General features: G+C 47.1%; 1 protein-coding gene across 1 annotated transcript; it reads right to left on the bottom strand.

Moving 5' to 3' along the window:
• Window positions 1–1,875: 1,875 nt before the first annotated feature.
• Psmc1 (protease (prosome, macropain) 26S subunit, ATPase 1) lies at window positions 1,876–15,038 on the bottom strand. The gene is made up of 11 exons (NM_008947.3): window positions 15,029–15,038; window positions 12,856–12,909; window positions 12,088–12,184; window positions 10,278–10,402; window positions 9,635–9,820; window positions 9,325–9,453; window positions 8,445–8,541; window positions 5,978–6,167; window positions 5,102–5,253; window positions 4,093–4,247; window positions 1,876–2,182 (listed from the first exon to the last, which is right to left on the bottom strand). The coding sequence occupies exons 1-11, from the start codon at window positions 15,029–15,031 to the stop codon at window positions 2,048–2,050; spliced, it is 1,323 nt and encodes a 440-aa protein (NP_032973.1). The 5' UTR covers window positions 15,032–15,038; the 3' UTR covers window positions 1,876–2,047.
• Between the last annotated feature and the right edge of the window lie 2,342 nt (window positions 15,039–17,380).

Genomic DNA, 17,380 nt, shown 5'->3' with positions numbered 1-17,380 from the left:
ACCTGTCTTTGGACCAGGAGCATCCACAGGGCCTTCATTGGAGCCTGGTGTTCCTGTGCTCAGTACTGTGTGGAAGGAAACCCTTGGGCCGGACACCAGCGCCCTCTGCAGGAACCTTGCTGGTGACCTTAGAGCAGAGTCCAAACCACAGTCACAACTGTTCACAACAGACCTCATCCTGGTTTTTTGAGAATGCAGTCAGTTTTTGCTGAGGGAGAGCTCTGTAACACAGCCTGTTCACTGTTGTTAGCTTGGCTAGAAGGGACTGACTCCCCAAGATAGCTTGCCTGTATTCACGGCAGGAATGCCTGCAGGCATTGCAGAGCTTTTTTCTGGATGTTTTGAAACAGGGTGGCCTTGAACTCTTGCTTCTCTTGAACGTGCCTCCTGGGTGTTAATACTCAAATGTATTTCTGTTTATGCTGAGGTTTAGACACAGAGCCTTATGCTGTCCCCCGTGGACGTCTCACCTTTCGTCTATGTACATGTTTCTTATAGTTTTGGTTATGAGCCTAGCCTCCAACAGCTGAGCCATCTCTCCAGCCCTATGAACACGTACGTTTCTTATCCTTGGTCTCTGACAGGGCTGAATTTCCATGCTGTGCAGCTTCTCATGGAGGCCACATCTCTATACAAGTAGACTGTCTACTCTGCACAGGCTACCAATGAGTAGATATCCTTGGGTAGACACACTCTTTCCCATCCCCAAGATAGTAGCCACACCCTAGGCCTGGAACCTGTGAATAACCTTTAGAGGGTTAGTCAAGGATGCTGTCAAATTCTTATGGTCTAAGCAGAGGCAGAAGGAACATGGAGAATTTAATGCCAGCCTGACCTATACAATCAGTCAGTCTGGACTACACATGACACCTGGGCTCCATATGAAGATCTTAATGACAAAAATGAAGGGGGAAGGCTGTCCTGAGGTATCTGAGTAGGCGCAATCTGGTCAGGAGACTCTTGGAAGGTGAAAAGGGAAAGTAGGAAGTGAAGGGGCTCACTGGAAGACTGGGAGCGGGAGAAGACGGGACTCAAAAGCTTGACATGCCTTCTGACTTGATGGAGGGTGGTGGGGTGCAGGAGTCAGGGTGGCCTCTACAAGGTGGGAAAGGCCCTCAGCCAGCACTGACCTCAGTCCATGGCTACAAGGAACTGAATTCTGCCAACAGAGACCTCAAGGAAAACTGATTTTTCTCTTGAGTATCCAGCAAGGAACATAGCGTAGCTTTCAGAATGCTCTTGACCTATACACTAAGATGCATTTGTACTTAAGACATGTTGGCAATGGGAGAGGGATATGCCTTCTCTCCATAGGCCACCTGCCTTTTGTGGCTTTAAGGAACCATCTGTTAAGAAAGGAAGATTATGAACCCAGAACCGAGGCAGGCATGGTTGGGATAGGATTCTATACCGACTCCTTGTGGATCTCAGCCTCTTGGGAACGTGAACTACCCACTCTGTTACAGGACCCTCCCATCTGCTGCAGGGAGCTGTAGGCGGGCAGCCACAGACCAGCTGTCAAAGTACACGCTTGTGCTGGCTACCTTTTGTCAACTTGGCAAAGCTACAGTCATTTGGGAAGATGGAACTTTAACTGAGAAAATGCCTCTGTCAGACTGGCCTATAGGCAAGTCTCTGGGATTTTCTTAATAAATGATTTATGCGGGAGGGCCCAGCCTAGCACGAGGGGTAGCAGCCGGTAGCAGCCCTAGGCAGGTGGTTGCCTGGACAGCAGACAGAAGCGGGAAGTGATCCCAGGACAGCTCCTGCCTCAGTTCCTTTCTCCAGGTCCGACTTCCATCACAAGCTGAGAGAAAATGAACTCTTCCCTCAAGCTCCAAATTGTTTTTTTATCATGGTACTCATTACAGTGCTAGAAAGCAAACCAGGCCAATCCTTTATTGGGAGTAGAGAGCAGCACGGCACAATGACCAACAACAGATGGAGGCACAGTGTCCTCCACGATACAGGCTTTCTACTGGCAAACCTGAACTGGAGAATGGGTTCCTGGGGACAGCTCCCCATCCCTGAGGACGACTGTGGGCCACTAGAGATAGAGCCCCTCAGGGGTGCCTTCTTGTTTTTTATAAAGAACATTCTCTTTAGATTTTTTGAAGTCTTCATTTGTTACTTTCATTCTGCGTTCCCGCAAGGCCATCAAGCCAGCTTCTGTACAGATTGCCTAGAAGACAGAACAGTATGAGTCAGTCGGGTGTGGTGCCAGAAGCCTTTAATCCCAGGCAGAGGCAGGTCAGCTGCAGAGCGAAGACAGCCAGGGCTACAAAGAGAACCCTGACTAGAAAGAAAGAAAGAAAAAAAGAACAGTATGTTCAGACCGAAACACTTATTTTTAACTTAAGGAATTCAGAGAGATATTTTGAAATAAAGTATAAGACAGACTAAACACAAATTGCTCATTTGGGAACAGGTTATTTTTTAAATGTCTCATGTATCATAATTTCTGAGAATCCAAGATGCATAAACTGGGAAGACTATAAGGGGGTAGACTGGCCCGGAGATCTGGGATTCTGCACTGTCTCAGGTTCTAGCCAGTCACTTAGTTCTTGTAGCTTCACTTTCATTTAAAATGCCTTTCTTACTTTCTTTCCTTATTTTTTAATAAAGTAAATATTTTGATTTTATGTGCTCTGTCTGCATTTCATTTAAAATGCCTTTCTTACTTTCTGTCCTTATTTTTTAATAAAGTAAATATTTTAGTTTTATGTGCTCTGCCTGCACATATGTCTGTGTGAGGGCGTTGGGTCCTCTGGAACTGGAGTTACAAACAGCTATGAGCAGCCATGTGGGTGCTGGGCACTGAAACTGGGTCCTCTGAAGAGCAGCCAGTGCTCTTAACTCTAGTCCCCTTATTAAAAAGTGATATGCCAAAAGGCAGAGGTGAGTGTATGTCCATTTAATTTACTTACAGTCAGAGCACAGACTGCTGCAGTAAATATGCTGACATACAGGAATTTTGCAGAGGTCTGAGTTTGGTTCCTGGGAACCCATTTCAGGTTCACAACGGTCTATAACTCAAGCTCCAGAGAATCTGATGCCAGGCATAGTCCCACATGAAAATGCTCATTTACATATAATTATAAGTTAAAAATTAGAGCCCGGTGGTCCCAGTACTTGGGAGGCAAGTCTTGAAGTTTGAGGCTACCCTGGTCTACAGAGTGACTTCCAGGACAACTAAAGCTACACAAAGAAACCCTGTCTTGAAAAACAAACAAGACAAAACAAAAAATTAAAAATTAACCCTAAAAATAAACAAAATAACAAGACTAAAACACTACAAGTCTGGCACTGAAAGCTGTTAAGGAAATGGCCACCAGACTTTAAATGGCTCAACCACAAGGTAGGTGTGCGCGAGGACAGGAAATGGTCAGTCATTTAAATTTAGGCAATGGGCGTGTAGGTACATATTCTCGTGATGGATGGAACTTTTCTGAACTCTTGAAACATTTTAAGGAAAGTTTGGGTAGTACAATTAATTTTCAGTTAAAAAAAGAAAACTATCCTAAGCTATTTAACCTAGTTCTGTAGGACCAATGCCAGCGACCTCAGCAACCGGTGCAGGTGCTGGTCTGGAGACAGTGTATGCTGCTTCTACCTAATCAGGGCACCACGCTGGGGAAGCCCCTGCTCCTTGAAGGAAGGAGGCTGCACCAGTCACTGCTCACAGGCCTCGATATAGAGAGCCGGGAAAACCTATCAACTCACATTTGCAACAACACCAACAGGTAAAACTGAGTATAGCCCATCAACACAGGGTGGGAAGAAGAACGACTCTGGGGACTGCCCAGCAGATGCGTCTCACTTTCCCAAGCAGGTCACCCAGGCCTTGCACAGGAGGTGGAAGAATGAATGTCAGTAACTGATCCTTGTGGCTTCACAGGCCATTTACTTCATAAATTAATGCATTAAATGACTTCAAATAAAAAGCAAGTCTTTCATTCGGATGTTCTGTTAGAGGCACATGGCTGATTGTAAAACCCAGGGACCCACACTCTCAGCCTAACTGTCACTCCTAGAGTTTGCAGTCTTTCTAACAGCCCAGGTGTTCAGAGGCAAGCACACCCAGTCACTCACCTTGATGTCGGCCCCAGAGAGGTCATCCTTTGCCATGATCAAGTCATCCAAGGTTACATCATCAGCCAGTGTCATCCTGCTGGTGTGAATCTGGAAGATACGCTTCTTGGTCTTCTCATCCGGCAGGGGGAACTCGATCTTTCTGTCAATGCGGCCTGCAGGTACAAAGCTTTCAGCCACTTCCATCCAGACCCACTCTCTGCCCCGCTCAGAGCCTTAGTACCCCCCACAGGTGGCGCTTTAGATAGATGCTGTGGGGATGACACCTGAACCCTAAAGAGTGAACACTCATTTCTGTGCTCTGTGAGTATCTACATCTGTGCTCACCCCACTCAAACCCCCTGCTCTGCTACCTTCTGGGCTAAGCACAAGGAGATCTTGAATGGCATTAGGGACCAAGAGCAAGCCTACCATAGAAACATTACATACAGAACACGGCTTCTAGTGCTACCTGAATGTAATCATGGATCATGGCCTATGAATCTTTTCTTCAGGGTAAAAAGCCAGTGTTCTAGGCTAAAAAGGAACCTGAGTAACGGGAGGAAGAGATCACAGTGCAAAGCTAGAACGAGAAGGGCCAAGCCACACAGTGTCACTCTCTGGAGCTTAGGGAGACAGCCTTGAACTCCTCTGAGTGTGTGTGGAGGTGTGGGTGGTGTGCTCGAGCACCTATCACCTGTTTTTTGAGATCAGTGTCTCTCCAGTATCACAGACGAAGAACTTGCCAAAGACTAGCAAGCCCCACTATCTGTCCCTACCTCCCCAGTACTAGGAGCACAACCACACTCCATCATATCCACCTTTCATATGTCAGTTTGTCAGACAAATTCAGGCCTTTGTGCCCAAAGACAGGTGCTTTCCTAATTAGGCCATCTCTTCAATCAAGATGTTTTTGGTAAATACTGCACAGCGGTGTTTGCCAGTGTGTGTACTGTTATATAGCAACCCCAATGCACATTTCAAACACAAACCCATTAATTTTCCATGAGATAACAGAAGGAAATTTGACCTGGCCTGATAAGTGCTGGATCCAAAGTTTCTATTCGGTTTGTGGCCATGATAACTTTTACATCTCCCCTCGAATCAAATCCATCCAACTGGTTCAACAGTTCCAACATTGTTCGCTGAATTTCTCTCTCACCTCCAGAATTTGAATCATATCTTTGGAAAAAGAGAAAATGAAGACCCAGTCGTTCTGTTGAAAGGACAGGTACAGCAAACCACAGCAGGGAACTCCATGCTTTCCTCAGCCGGCAGGGTCATGCCCTGTCATGTCGGCGGGCACAACAGTATTGGCACCCAGGCTTGGGTCAAGAGTGCCTCTCAAAGTTTACATCTAACACTGTGATGAAAGGGCAGGGGAGCGAGCATGGGCCCCTTTTCTCTGCTGTTCTGGGACATGCTTGTCTATTGGAAGTACTGAGCAACAACGCGTGCTCCTGGGGCAGATGCAGTCCTGTGCAGACAACGGTTAGTGCCTGGTCTTAGATTTCATGGCCCAGAACAGAGGGGAAACGAGTTCTTATCTTTTTAAACCACCCAGATTGTGCTGTTTCGTTTTCAGCGGGACAGACAGACAGACACACTTTTGAACCACATCGCTGCACAGCAACTCTGCCTAAAGGCCCATTTTTTGTCTCCCTGTTTGGTTCAACCTTTTAGCTGCAGGGCAAAGACTACCATGAGTACAGTGAGTCTGCAGCGTCTGCATGGTACTGGCTCCATGCAAGCTCGGACACAACTGGGTTCCACACACTGCCTGGGTAGGTGTTTAAGGCCCCTTGGAGGGCAGAGTGAAGTATCCAGAGGGCCATGCCCAGCAAGGGCTTGCTGCACAGGGAGGGCCAATACTGTTTATCTCCACGACAGTTCAGGGTGAGTCTACCTTTTGGTCCCAATGGCGTCGATCTCATCAATGAACACGATGGACGGCGCATGCTCCTCAGCGACCCGGAAGAGCTCCCGGACAAGTTTGGGCCCGTCACCTAGGTACTTCTGGATAAGCTCTGAGCCAACCACTCGCAAGAAAGTGGCTGAAGTCTGGTTCGCTACTGCTTTGGCCAATAGAGTTTTACCTATTTTGGGTAAAAAGAATACGATAAGAAGAAAACCATGTAACTGCTGTTAGGAGCGCCCCATCCCAGTGGATGGACACTAACAATGACAACACACCGCAGCTATCTGCTCCTCTGCTCTCCCAACCTAACAACATACTCTGAGCTCTTCTAAAAGTCATCATGATGATGTCAGCAATACCTTTACCTGGCTATTTTTTTCTCATAAAAATCATAATATATATTTGTTTTGTGCCTATTTAATGGGGGCATGAGCCGCGGAGCACCTGTGGAGGACAGAAGACAACCTGGCAGAAGCACCTCCCTTCCTCCACCTTCATTGGGGTCTGAAGATCAAACTCAGGTTGCCAGGCTTGTGACGGACACCATTATCACTGAGACATTTTGTGAGCCCTACCTGGTTATTTTCACACCCTGAGCCCAAAGTATCATCCAAAGCAGCAGTCGAGACCCATCTGGGAGTCGCATATCAGATATTCTGCATCCCAGATACTTACATGACAATTCATAACAGTAGCAAAACTACAGTTATGAAGTAGCAATAAAAATAACTTTATGATGAGGGGTCCACCTATATTAAAGGGTCACAGCATTAGGAGAACCAGTCGCCATATTTACCTATAGAAAGAACCACTCTGCACTAGCAATACAATGACCTGTTTTTTCTGAAAGGGAGCTTTCTTGGGTCCATTCTAAGTTGCATATTAAATTAACTTAATGCAACCAGACATGGGGCTACACATGTAGAATCCAGCATTTGGAAAGTGGAGGTAGGAGGATTAGAAGTTGAAGGGCATCCTGAGCTAGACGGTGACTTCAAAGCCAGAGTGGCCTTCATGAGGACCTGTATCAAAACTAATGAAGGAACGAACAAATACAAAAATTAATCTGACTTATCCAACCCAGATTAGAAAAGGCAACAGATCCCATTACAGATGGCTGTGAGCCACCATGTGGTTGCTGGGATTTGAACTCAGGACCTTTGGAAGACCAGGTAGTGCTCTTAACCACTGAGCCATCTCTCCAGCCCTTCAAGTAGTGTTTCTAACACTGCTCTACCACTGGTATTTTTCTTGGACGCGTGCACGCGCACACACACACACAAACCACGTACAGTGAATTCAGCTTGGGAGCTCTGAACAACACTGATGCCCGTCCCACCTCCAGAGACCAGCCTTTAACATAGGCCAGTCACCAAAGAGTACTCAGCTCAAGGATTTTAGAGTTGTTAAGACCTTCGCCCCTTTAAAAGTGAATGAGGGCCTGGTGTTAGCTCAGGATGCAGAGGGAGAGCTAGGGAATGGCAGAGGGCTAAGCTTTGTGACACAGCAGCAAACAGCAGGTAGAAAGCCTCAGAAGGTAACAGTATTCCTGGGAGACCAACTCGGGATGTAAAGACGGGGTCGGGCCTTTTAGGACAATGAGACCTTAGTGTCTGGGAGCCAAGGAAAGCAGCTGGGTTACCTCAAGTGCCACAGGGAATCACTGAACAAGCCTCCCACTCTGACAGGCCCGTCCACCCGGCACTGCAGTGCCCACACCTCATGAGATGCACACTGGTGGGGCAGGACAGTGCTGCAGCTCCAGGCATTACCAGCTCAACGCCAAGAGCTCTGTGGCCCTGGGCTCATCACCAGCCTCTCCAGGCTTTAATCTCCACTGAGGTAAAGCAGAGTGGCTTCTAGCTCCAGGTTCCTCAGGGAAGCTACTTCTCAGTCTCTTAATAGCTCTCAAAATAAGTCGGAGGAACTCAGCATCAGCTCTCTGAAGCAAATGACCACGCCTGTTCTGATCTGCAGGGTCATCAACTGCCAAGCACTGGCCTCTGCAGCTTAGGACAACCGTTGTACTGTAATGTTAAATGTGTCCTTATCATCATCCCACAGTATTTACTTAGTACTACTGCACAGTAAACGGACCTGGTCCAACACCTCAGAATAACTGAACGCCATCTCCACACTGGACTGAGGCTTAGCCGTGCTGCAGATGAGCGCATGTGTGCCTCTGAGGCTGGGACAAGCCGCAGCACTATATAGAGCTCTCAAGGTGATGTCACTGTACTCGGTCAGCCAAGGCTGAGATCTTGCTTTGTGTGTGTATGGGGATGGTGTGGGTTTGCTGGACCCAGCCCATGGCTGTGTGCCTGCTAAGCAGTGTGTTCTACCTCTCCCTCCCCAGCCCAGCTCCAGAGTTGAGCTAAGCGACTGTGGCACCTTCTATCTTGCCAAAGCTGCTGGAGACAGGAGTGGAGTGCCTACAATGTTCAGCACGGCGTACCTGTTCCTGGCGGACCGTAGAGAATGACCCCCTTAGGGGGCTTTATCCCCATCTCCTCGTAATACTCAGGATGGGTAAGCGGGAGCTCCACAGACTCCTACAGAGAAGAAAGCCTTGGTGAAAAGGAAAGTTTAACTGGGGTTGTTAGCATTGCCTGATATGAAAATATGCTGTTTTCCACACAGATAAACAGAAAGCTCACTGTTCTGAACCTCTACTGGGGTGGGACACGCTGAAGAGGGCAGGTGTCTCACTGAGTTTTCATAGCAACTCCCTTCCTAAGCCACGCCCAGCTTTCCCTTTCCTTTCCAGAAGTCAGCCTTGAGCAACACTTAAGCTACTCTGGAGCAAAATAAAACTGAAGGAAGCTAACACTTGCTCTGTTTGGAGTAGACTAGAAAGAGGACCTGGACAGGCTTCCTGCCAGCTGGTCCTACTGTCACTAGGGATTCTACGCTCTGTGCCGAGTTCCAGCTGAGAGGTCAGCAGAGGAGACCTTTGGCAGTTCTGACTTCCCTATGGGTGAGAGACAGGGTGGGCACACAGCCACAGGCTCCATCACTCAGGAACAGGGAACCTGGCCTAGGCCCTAACACATGTGTGCTGAGTAAGTACGCAACAGCACAAGTCAGCACAGCGGGGAAGGTCACATTTCCACCTACTACTGAGTCAGCATTAAATATGCAAAGTGTGAAAAGACTACAGGACCGGCACACAATTTAGTGTGGTTCCAGTTCCTCAAAGTACTGAGCACATAAAGATCCATAGCTAGAATTGCTCAATAAAGAAAAACAAACATGGAAGTCAACTCCAAAGCATCCAAACAGGACAACTATAAGAAACCAAAACTCTGGAAACCCAGACCCGGTCCCCACCATACCTTAATTTCTTGGATCTGGTTGTCCAGTCCCCCAATATCTGCGTAGGTCTCCTGGGGGGCCTTTTCCACCTTCATCACTGTGACCAGGGGATCCGTGTCATCCATTAGCACCCCTATCACAGCATGCACCTACAAAGGACCAAGTCTTAATGTGTGACCGGGAGTTCTTGTCAATTTGTCTAGGGCAAGCAATTCCAGTTTCTTTCCCCCATTTCTGTGAGTGCTTTGGTGGTCCCCTTCCAGCCCGAGCAGCCAGGTCTAACACCAAGAACATACTCCTACCGGGCTTCCTTATAGGCCAGTGGCTCACCTTGTGGTTGAGCAGGACGGAGCAGCCTGGTTCCAGCAGATCCTTGTCTACAAACGACAGGATGCTGACGTAGTGTTCTGAGCCCACAGATGTGGACACAATGGCGTGATTATCATCAATGATCTCTTCCAAGGTTCCTACAGACATGGGGGTCCCCCTGAGATCATCCACTTTTGATCTTTCCTCCTAATAATAGCCAAGAAGAAAAAGCAGATGAGCCCGTAAGGCAGATGATGCATTTACAGAGTATCTGCCTGGAATGACAAGGCAGCAAATGTTTTCTTTTCTCATTCACTCACTTTCTGTGGATGTGCATCTGAGCGTGCAGAGACCAGAGAATAACTTGCTGTGTGTGTGTACTCCTGGCTATCCAGAGAACTTCTGGGTGGTTGTCAGGTCTCTGACTCTCGTCTTGCTGTAGGGTGCCAGGATGACAGATGTGCACCTCATCTGGATTTTTTACCTTTCCATACTTGGTTGCCAGAGTGTAGTCAGTACTTTTACCTGCTGCGCCCTCTCCCTGGCTTTAAAAGCTGGCCAGTCAGAAGTGTCACAGTTGACACCCATGACTCTCACTTATCACAGTTTTTGTTCTTAACAGAACTCACTCAGTAAAGAAGACTATAGAACCTTCTCCACTCACCTCTTGCTTTTCTTCTAATGGTTTCATCTGTTCCTGGTTTCTAATGAATTCCTCCTCCATGAGAAGATAGTCTTTTATTCTCTCTAGCTTCAGTAATTTCAGGCGGCACTGGGTGTGAGGTGTTACTGTAATTAAAAAATAAGGCTTTAGACATTTGGAACTTAAAAACTAAAAAAAAAAAAAATTTATATATGTTCACCAGAAAGCCATTAAAAAACTTTAAGTTCAGGGTTGGCAGGATGGCTCAGTGGTTGAAGAGCTTGCTGCCAACAAGAGCTGAGTTCTATCCCTCGGTTCCCCGTGGTGGTGGAAGGACAGAATTGAGTCCTGCAAGTTGTGCTTTGACCTCCACATACTCACAACTGTATCTGAGTGCAGGAGCGCGCATGGGCCCCACCCCACATACACACAAAGGAAATAACTGTGATAAAGCGGCTGAAGAGATGGCTTAGCAGTTATGAGCACTAGCTGCTCTTCCAGAGGACTTGAGTTCAGTTCTTAGTACCCACATGGCTGCTCAAAACCACCCGCTTTGCAGGCAAAACATTCCTATACATAAAGTAATTCTTAAATAAAAATAAAAAATAAACTTCGGTCCAGACATACCCAGATGTTAATACAGCGATACTTCCCTTTACAGCATGAAAGTGTCTCTGAGACTGCATCAGTAGTTTACACGCTATTTCCACTGTGGTGCATTAATCCCTGCACTCGGGGTGCTGGTGCAAGAGAAGCATCACTAACCCAGGGAAGCCTGGACCGCAAAACCGAGACCCTGCCTCACAACAAACAGGGCCATCAGGATAGAGGTTCTGAGAGTAAGGGACTCGCTGTGCGAGCCTCGATCTAAGTTCCATCCTCAGAACAGTGACAGGAGAGAACCAACTCCCAAAAGTTGTCCTCTGACCTGTACATGCACACCGAAGCATGTGTGTGCCTGCCGTAAAATAATGACAAAAATAAAAAGCAATAAATGACTTACATGTTAATACCTCAGCGGGGTTAACTACTTAGGGACAGTGAATAGGATGTCTTTCTCCCTCCCTCCCTCCCCCTCTTTCTCTCTTCCTCTCTTTCTTTCTTTCTTTCTTTCTTTCTTTCTTTCTTTCGAAAGGTCTCTCTGTGTGAATAGGATGTCTTTCTCCCTCCCTCCCCTCCCCCTCTTTCTCTCTTTCTCTCTCTCTCTCTTTCTTTCTTTCTTTTTTTTAAAGATTTATTTATTTATTATATGTAAGTACACTGTAGCTGTCTTCAGACACTCCAGAAGAGGGAGTCAGATCTTGTTACGGATGGTTGTGAGCCACCATGTGGTTGCTGGGATTTGAACTCCTGACCTTCGGAAAAGCAGTCGGGTGCTCTTACCCACTGAGCCATCTCACCAGCCCTCTTTCTTTCTTTCTCTCTCTCTCTCTCTCTCTCTTCTTTCTTTCTTTCTTTCTTTCTTTCTTTCTTTCTTTCTTTCTTTCTTTCTTTCTTTCTTTCTTTCTTTCTTTCTTTCTTTCTTCCTTTCTTAAGAAAGGTCTCTCTGTGCAGCCCTGGCTGGCTGGAACTCAGTGGATTGAGTGCTGGGATTACAGGCATGCACCATGGCTCATGGCTCATGGTTAGCATGAGACAAACTCATGTAACTTCTATGCCAACCCAGAAGAGGGCTCCACCGGAGTTAGCAAGTGGAAAGGGGTTATATATAACCAGAGCTAGCTTCATTCAGTCTCCGCAGTACTCCCTGCCTCCCCTTGTACTCCATGCTACATGCAGAGCCGTTTTCCTGGGGGTGGGGGGAACAGCAGAAGAGCAGAGCGTTCGTTACCCAGTGGCAGTTTGCTGGCAGCATCTGGTCCCTTTGTTTTCTTCTTCTTTTTCCCCACTCTAGTTGGGACAGGAGGTTCGTATTTCTTTTTCTTGTCCTTTAATTTTTAGAAGAGTAGGAAAAAGAATGGAAACCAGAAAAAGGACATTTATTTTTGTATTGCTACCACCTATTTCTAGGAGGTACAAATGTTCTCATCTTTTAGGATATTTACAATAACTACTCCTTTTATTAATGTTCTAAATTAAAATATGGTTACATTATTTCCTTCTTCCCGCTCATCCCTACCTCACAACGATGGCCTTTTTGATTATGGTTATACACACACACACACACACACCCTTCCTAATCTGTAAAATGACCACCTTTTGAAAAGCAGACTTCATACTCCTGCTCACTTAGTAAGACCTAACTGCAGCAAGTAAGTGTAATCTCTTTAGAGAGATGGCAGCGACTCAGATTTTTTCAGTAAGTAGACCAAGGTCAAAATTGATTTATTTGTTAAGTTTGGTGAGGTGAGGCACTTCTCACACCTCAGTAAGTTAAACACTTATAGGTGATCTACTTTAAAACTTCCACAATGTTCATGTTTAAAAATCATTAACTCAGGGCAATACGTTCTTTAAAAATGAAACCGGTTATGCATCTGTATACAAGGTTACCAAGATCACTACATCACTTTGCTTCTTAAAGGTTGTGGTACCATACAGAACTCGCCGAGACCTAAGGCAGTTTCTATGGCCCGATCAGATCTTGCTTGGTATTTACCTTGTCATCCTTCTTGCCACCCCCAGGACCATGGCCACCACTCTGGCTTTGACCCTGAAAGATAAAAAAAGACAAAACACACATAAATTCAGAATACTATCACTTCACTGGTACTTTGGCTCTAAAACACAAGCACCCCCACCCCCACCCACTGTAATGTGTGGAAAATGAGTACCTGGGCTCCCAGGTATGCACTTACTGTGTAGACATTACTTGCCTCTTAGAACCAAGAGCCATGCGACAATGAGGAGCCAGTAAGAAAGCTGGCAGCCAGAGAGCACCCCTCTCAACCGGGAGGTTCAGACTTGCCACCCTCTAATGTCAGTTACCTCCCCGACTGTGAAAAGAGACTCGCCACGCATGGTCATTTACTCTCTCCAGAGATCCACAGGACCCAGAAGACTTTCAGCAGCAACCTACCAAGCTCCTATCCTGACAGCCTGGGACCCAGACAAGACTTCCTTCCCGATCTGAAAAGCTGTCATCTTAAAACGCATGAAAAGCTCATCGGGATTTCTGACTTTAAAACAATGCTTAACACTGGGCGATGCCTTAAATGGTGGTCCTTTAAATTCCTGTGCAAAGATATGTGGTTTAGTGTACGTGTGGGTCTGTGCCCGCATGCCGGGGCACTCGAGAGGAAGCCAGAGGGCGACTTCCAGGGATTCTTTCCTTCTGCCTTGTGGGTCCTGGAGTCAACTCAAGCTGCCAGGCTTCATGTCGAGTGCCATCCCATCTGCCCAACAGTGGAGCTTGAAACAGGAGTAACAGTGGACTCACTGATTCACCACCCTAGGGAAGCACCTCTCACTACAACACTGGTGGCTTCAGTACCAGGACAAAACCACCTCAGAAATGATGCCAAGCATAAAGCACATTCGACCACACGCAAGGCTCGGACCTACTCAGAGCTGGAGTTACAGACCATTCTGGAGCCTGCTGGCATGCATGGGTGCCGGGAACCAAACGTGGGTTCTCTCAAAGTGCAGCAGGTGTTCTTTACCCCTGAGCCGCTTGATTCTCAAAGCCCCCTTGATACACAGGCAGATAAAAGGACCAAGGTCCAGGGAGGTTAACGGCCCTGTATATTGTCACAAAGCTTGTTAGACAGAAATCACACTAAGTTCTGCTGTCTCTCAAACCCAGAGGGTTTCTCAACTGCTCTAGAAAAGAAAGGATTTGTGCCCCACCAATGGTCACTGGCTGTATTTCTGTTTCCTCATTAAAATGGGGACATTAATAATAATCTTCGGGGTTGTTCTAAGAAGTAAGAACAACTCTGGGGAAATGCCTGGCGCATGTTCGGGATACTTTTTGTTTGTTTGTTTGTTTGTTTGCTTTTCCGAGACAGGGTTTCTCTGTGTAACTTTGGCTGTGCTGGGACTCACTCTGTAGACCAGGATGACCTCGAACTCAGAAATCCACCTGCCTCTGCCTCTCGAGTGCTGGGATTAAAGTCGTGCGCCACCACCGCCCGGCTTGGGATACTTTTCAAAGTCATCACCGGTCCTTTGTGTGCTCTGGCCTTCACCTACATTCAGATGCATTGGCCTGGCAGCTCATGATTCGGGCGGACTTCAGGGTTGCCTCCTTTTGCATTTCCTGACCCTCTGCCCTGCCCGGGCTTCGCTCAGCTATCAGTACAGATTACTCCCTTACAACCTTAATTTAGGCCTCGATTTAGATTTCACATCCACGAAGGGTCCTTCGCTGATACCCTAACAAAACCAGCCACCTTCTTACAACACAGCTACGTAACGATCTGGCCCGGTCCTGTTCCCTGACATATTTATTGTCTCCCTGCTCTAGAACGGAAGCGCCATCATCAACCGTGCTCGCCCGGTAACCTCCGTGCCTACATCTGAATCCGGCTCAACCAACCAAACCGGAGAGCGCTGAGCCGTCTGCGGAGAAACACTACGCTGGCTCTGCGGCTCAGCCGCTGTCCCCAGCGTCGGCCGGGCTGTCCCACTCGGCTTCAGCCCTTCAGCGCCTGCCTACTCGAGCGGTTCACAGCCCGGTCTCTCCCTGGGCGCCGTGCATCCTGCCCGCGTCCGCCAGGGAGTGAGATCCGCTCCGACCCGCGATGAACCCGAGCGTCACATCGCCTCGTCCTCCCGCCTTGGGGCGCATGGATGTTTGAGACGACCAGCCGAAACCCTTAGTCACTCACCATCTTCCTTCAGTCCTCCAAATCGCCACCGCCGGAAGTGCATCCACCAAAGCGACCCGGACAGAACGGAAGTAACTTTAAAAAAAAAAAAAAAAAACAGGCTACGGAAGCCTATCGGGACCAACTTCCTCACGGGCGAAGTTGAGCACGAAGGGCTTATTTCGGCGGTTTGGTACAAGGATTGGTTAAACATGTGGGCACTTAAAATAGTTTACTCGAGGGAATTCTAAGTAGCTGATCTTGGGCTTTTGTCAGTAACTTAAGACAATGATCTTGGACGTTGGAGACTTGGGGAAAATATGAAAATTTTAGAAATTTAAAAGGATGCAAAATTATAATTGGGAAGAAGTATTTATGTCAGGCAGGAATGGCGCTTGGGACTGAGAAGTTGATGTGTACACAGCATTTATGATCTTCTTTAGTTTCTGAACTTTGTAGCTCTCTTGAAAATAGTTCTTTGCCGAAAGAGATCTAAATGTGTGCTTTTTTTTTTTTTCTTCCCTCTGATGACAAGGGACTGATGATGGTGGCTAATACTGTGTTAAAATTACCCTTGAGGCGCTGGAGAGAGGGCTCAGCAGTGAAGAGCAGGGGACCCACATGGCAACTAACAACCATTCAGGGCACCTGTAAGCACGTGATGTGCAAACTCATACATGTAAACATAAACAAAGTAATTAAAAATTAAAAAAAAAAAAAAGACAGGACACTGAATGTGGAGAGAGTCCAAGTATCACTGAGGAGGGACACAAACTGGGGCTTGGGGCCCCAGGCAGGTGTTACACATTGTTATTAATTAGTGTTATTAATGTTAACGATAAATTCTTTAGCTTGTCCATGTAAGTACTCTTTGTGTTCCTATTCCTAAGTAAGAGTTTGAGGGATAGGAAATCTGACTCCCTAATTAACAGCTACTTTGAACAAAAGAACTGGTTAGTCAAACAGCCCGAAGGACCTGGCTATTTTGAGTACTCCACAGACACACTGAGAACTATACACAATCCCAGTTGATGGCCTTAGCCGTTCCCAACACCTTGTATCAGACCTTTTGCTATCATTCAATGAATTTCAGAAGACCCTGCCATCATTTCTACCTAGCCCAGGTGGGGCTATTTCCCCTGATGGTCCAGCAGACAGAAACTGTGTGTTGTAAGGTGAAGGTTAAAGGGACAAGGTGACTGGTGCCAACACAAACCTTCATCAATACCCACGTGTGCTATGGTTATCTGAATCTTTATCTTGCTATATATACAGGCTGCTCCAAGCTTGCTGGGTGAGTTGGCTGGAGGACACTCCATTGCTGCCTCCCTGGATGTTGTAACATGAGGCTCAATAAAAGACTTCCTTTGGTCTTGTCTTGCCTGCTTTGATGGTAAAGGGAGGAAGTTAAATTTACTCTTGGGAGGCTGGAGACATGAACTGGTAGCACAGAGAAGCAGCAGATGTGGTGAAGGCAAAGGCGGTGGACCAACGGTGGCAGCAACGTTTAGATGTGTGATTGGGCGCTGAACGGCAACTGGATTGTTTGACAGCAGTGTGAGACAGAGGGAGAAGGGGATGGAAGCAGAGAGTTGTAAGAAGGCGAGAGCTGTAAATGGCTCCAGAGTGGGTAGAGACATGAGGACTGTGAGTTGGAGACCAGCCTGGTCTACGTAGCAAGTTCTAGGCTAGCCAGGGCTACATAGCCTCTGTCTCAGAGGCAAAAAAGTTACAAGTGGGAAGATTTAAAGGGTTCTGGTCTGTGTTAAAAGTGGCTTCAAGGCCAGCATTGCTTGGGATGCCTAGGAGTGTGACCCAAATATGACCGAAAGGACAGGAGGCTCCCTAAGAGGCCGGCACACACAGAACCGATGACGCTTAGGACTTGCCTTCTGTGGGACAGACAACGTTCAGAAGTGCCACAGTCACGTGATTTTAAAATCTCCTTTCTGCCCATCTACACAGTCGTGGAGGGAACTCTCCCTCTTTTCCACCCACACCTTCCATCTCCCTAAGCATCCGGAGAGACTTCGATAACTCAGCTTGCTTTTACTTATCTGTCATGGAGTAAACATAAATTTTGTGGGTTTTTTTTTTTTTTTTTTTTTTGTTGTTCTATTATTTTCTATTTCTTGGGTCCTCTTAAGAGAGGTAGTGTGGCCGGGCAGTGGTGGTGCACGCCTTTAATCCCAGCACTTGGGAGGCAGAGGTAGTGGATTTCGGAGTTCGAGGAGTGAGTTCCAGGACAGCCAGGGCTACACAGAGAAACCCAGTCTCAAGAAAAACAGAGGGAGAGAGAGAGAGAGAGAGAGAGAGAGAGAGGTGGTGTGGGCACTGATTCAAGTAGAAGCCGCATGCTTTAGAAGTTATGGA

Source organism: Mus musculus, chromosome 12 (genome assembly GCF_000001635.26).
Source record: "Mus musculus strain C57BL/6J chromosome 12, GRCm38.p6 C57BL/6J".
NCBI classification, from domain to species: Eukaryota; Metazoa; Chordata; class Mammalia; order Rodentia; family Muridae; genus Mus; species Mus musculus.
The sequence above is the reverse complement of the archived record's forward strand: the minus strand, read 5'-3'. Positions and strand labels throughout refer to the sequence as shown.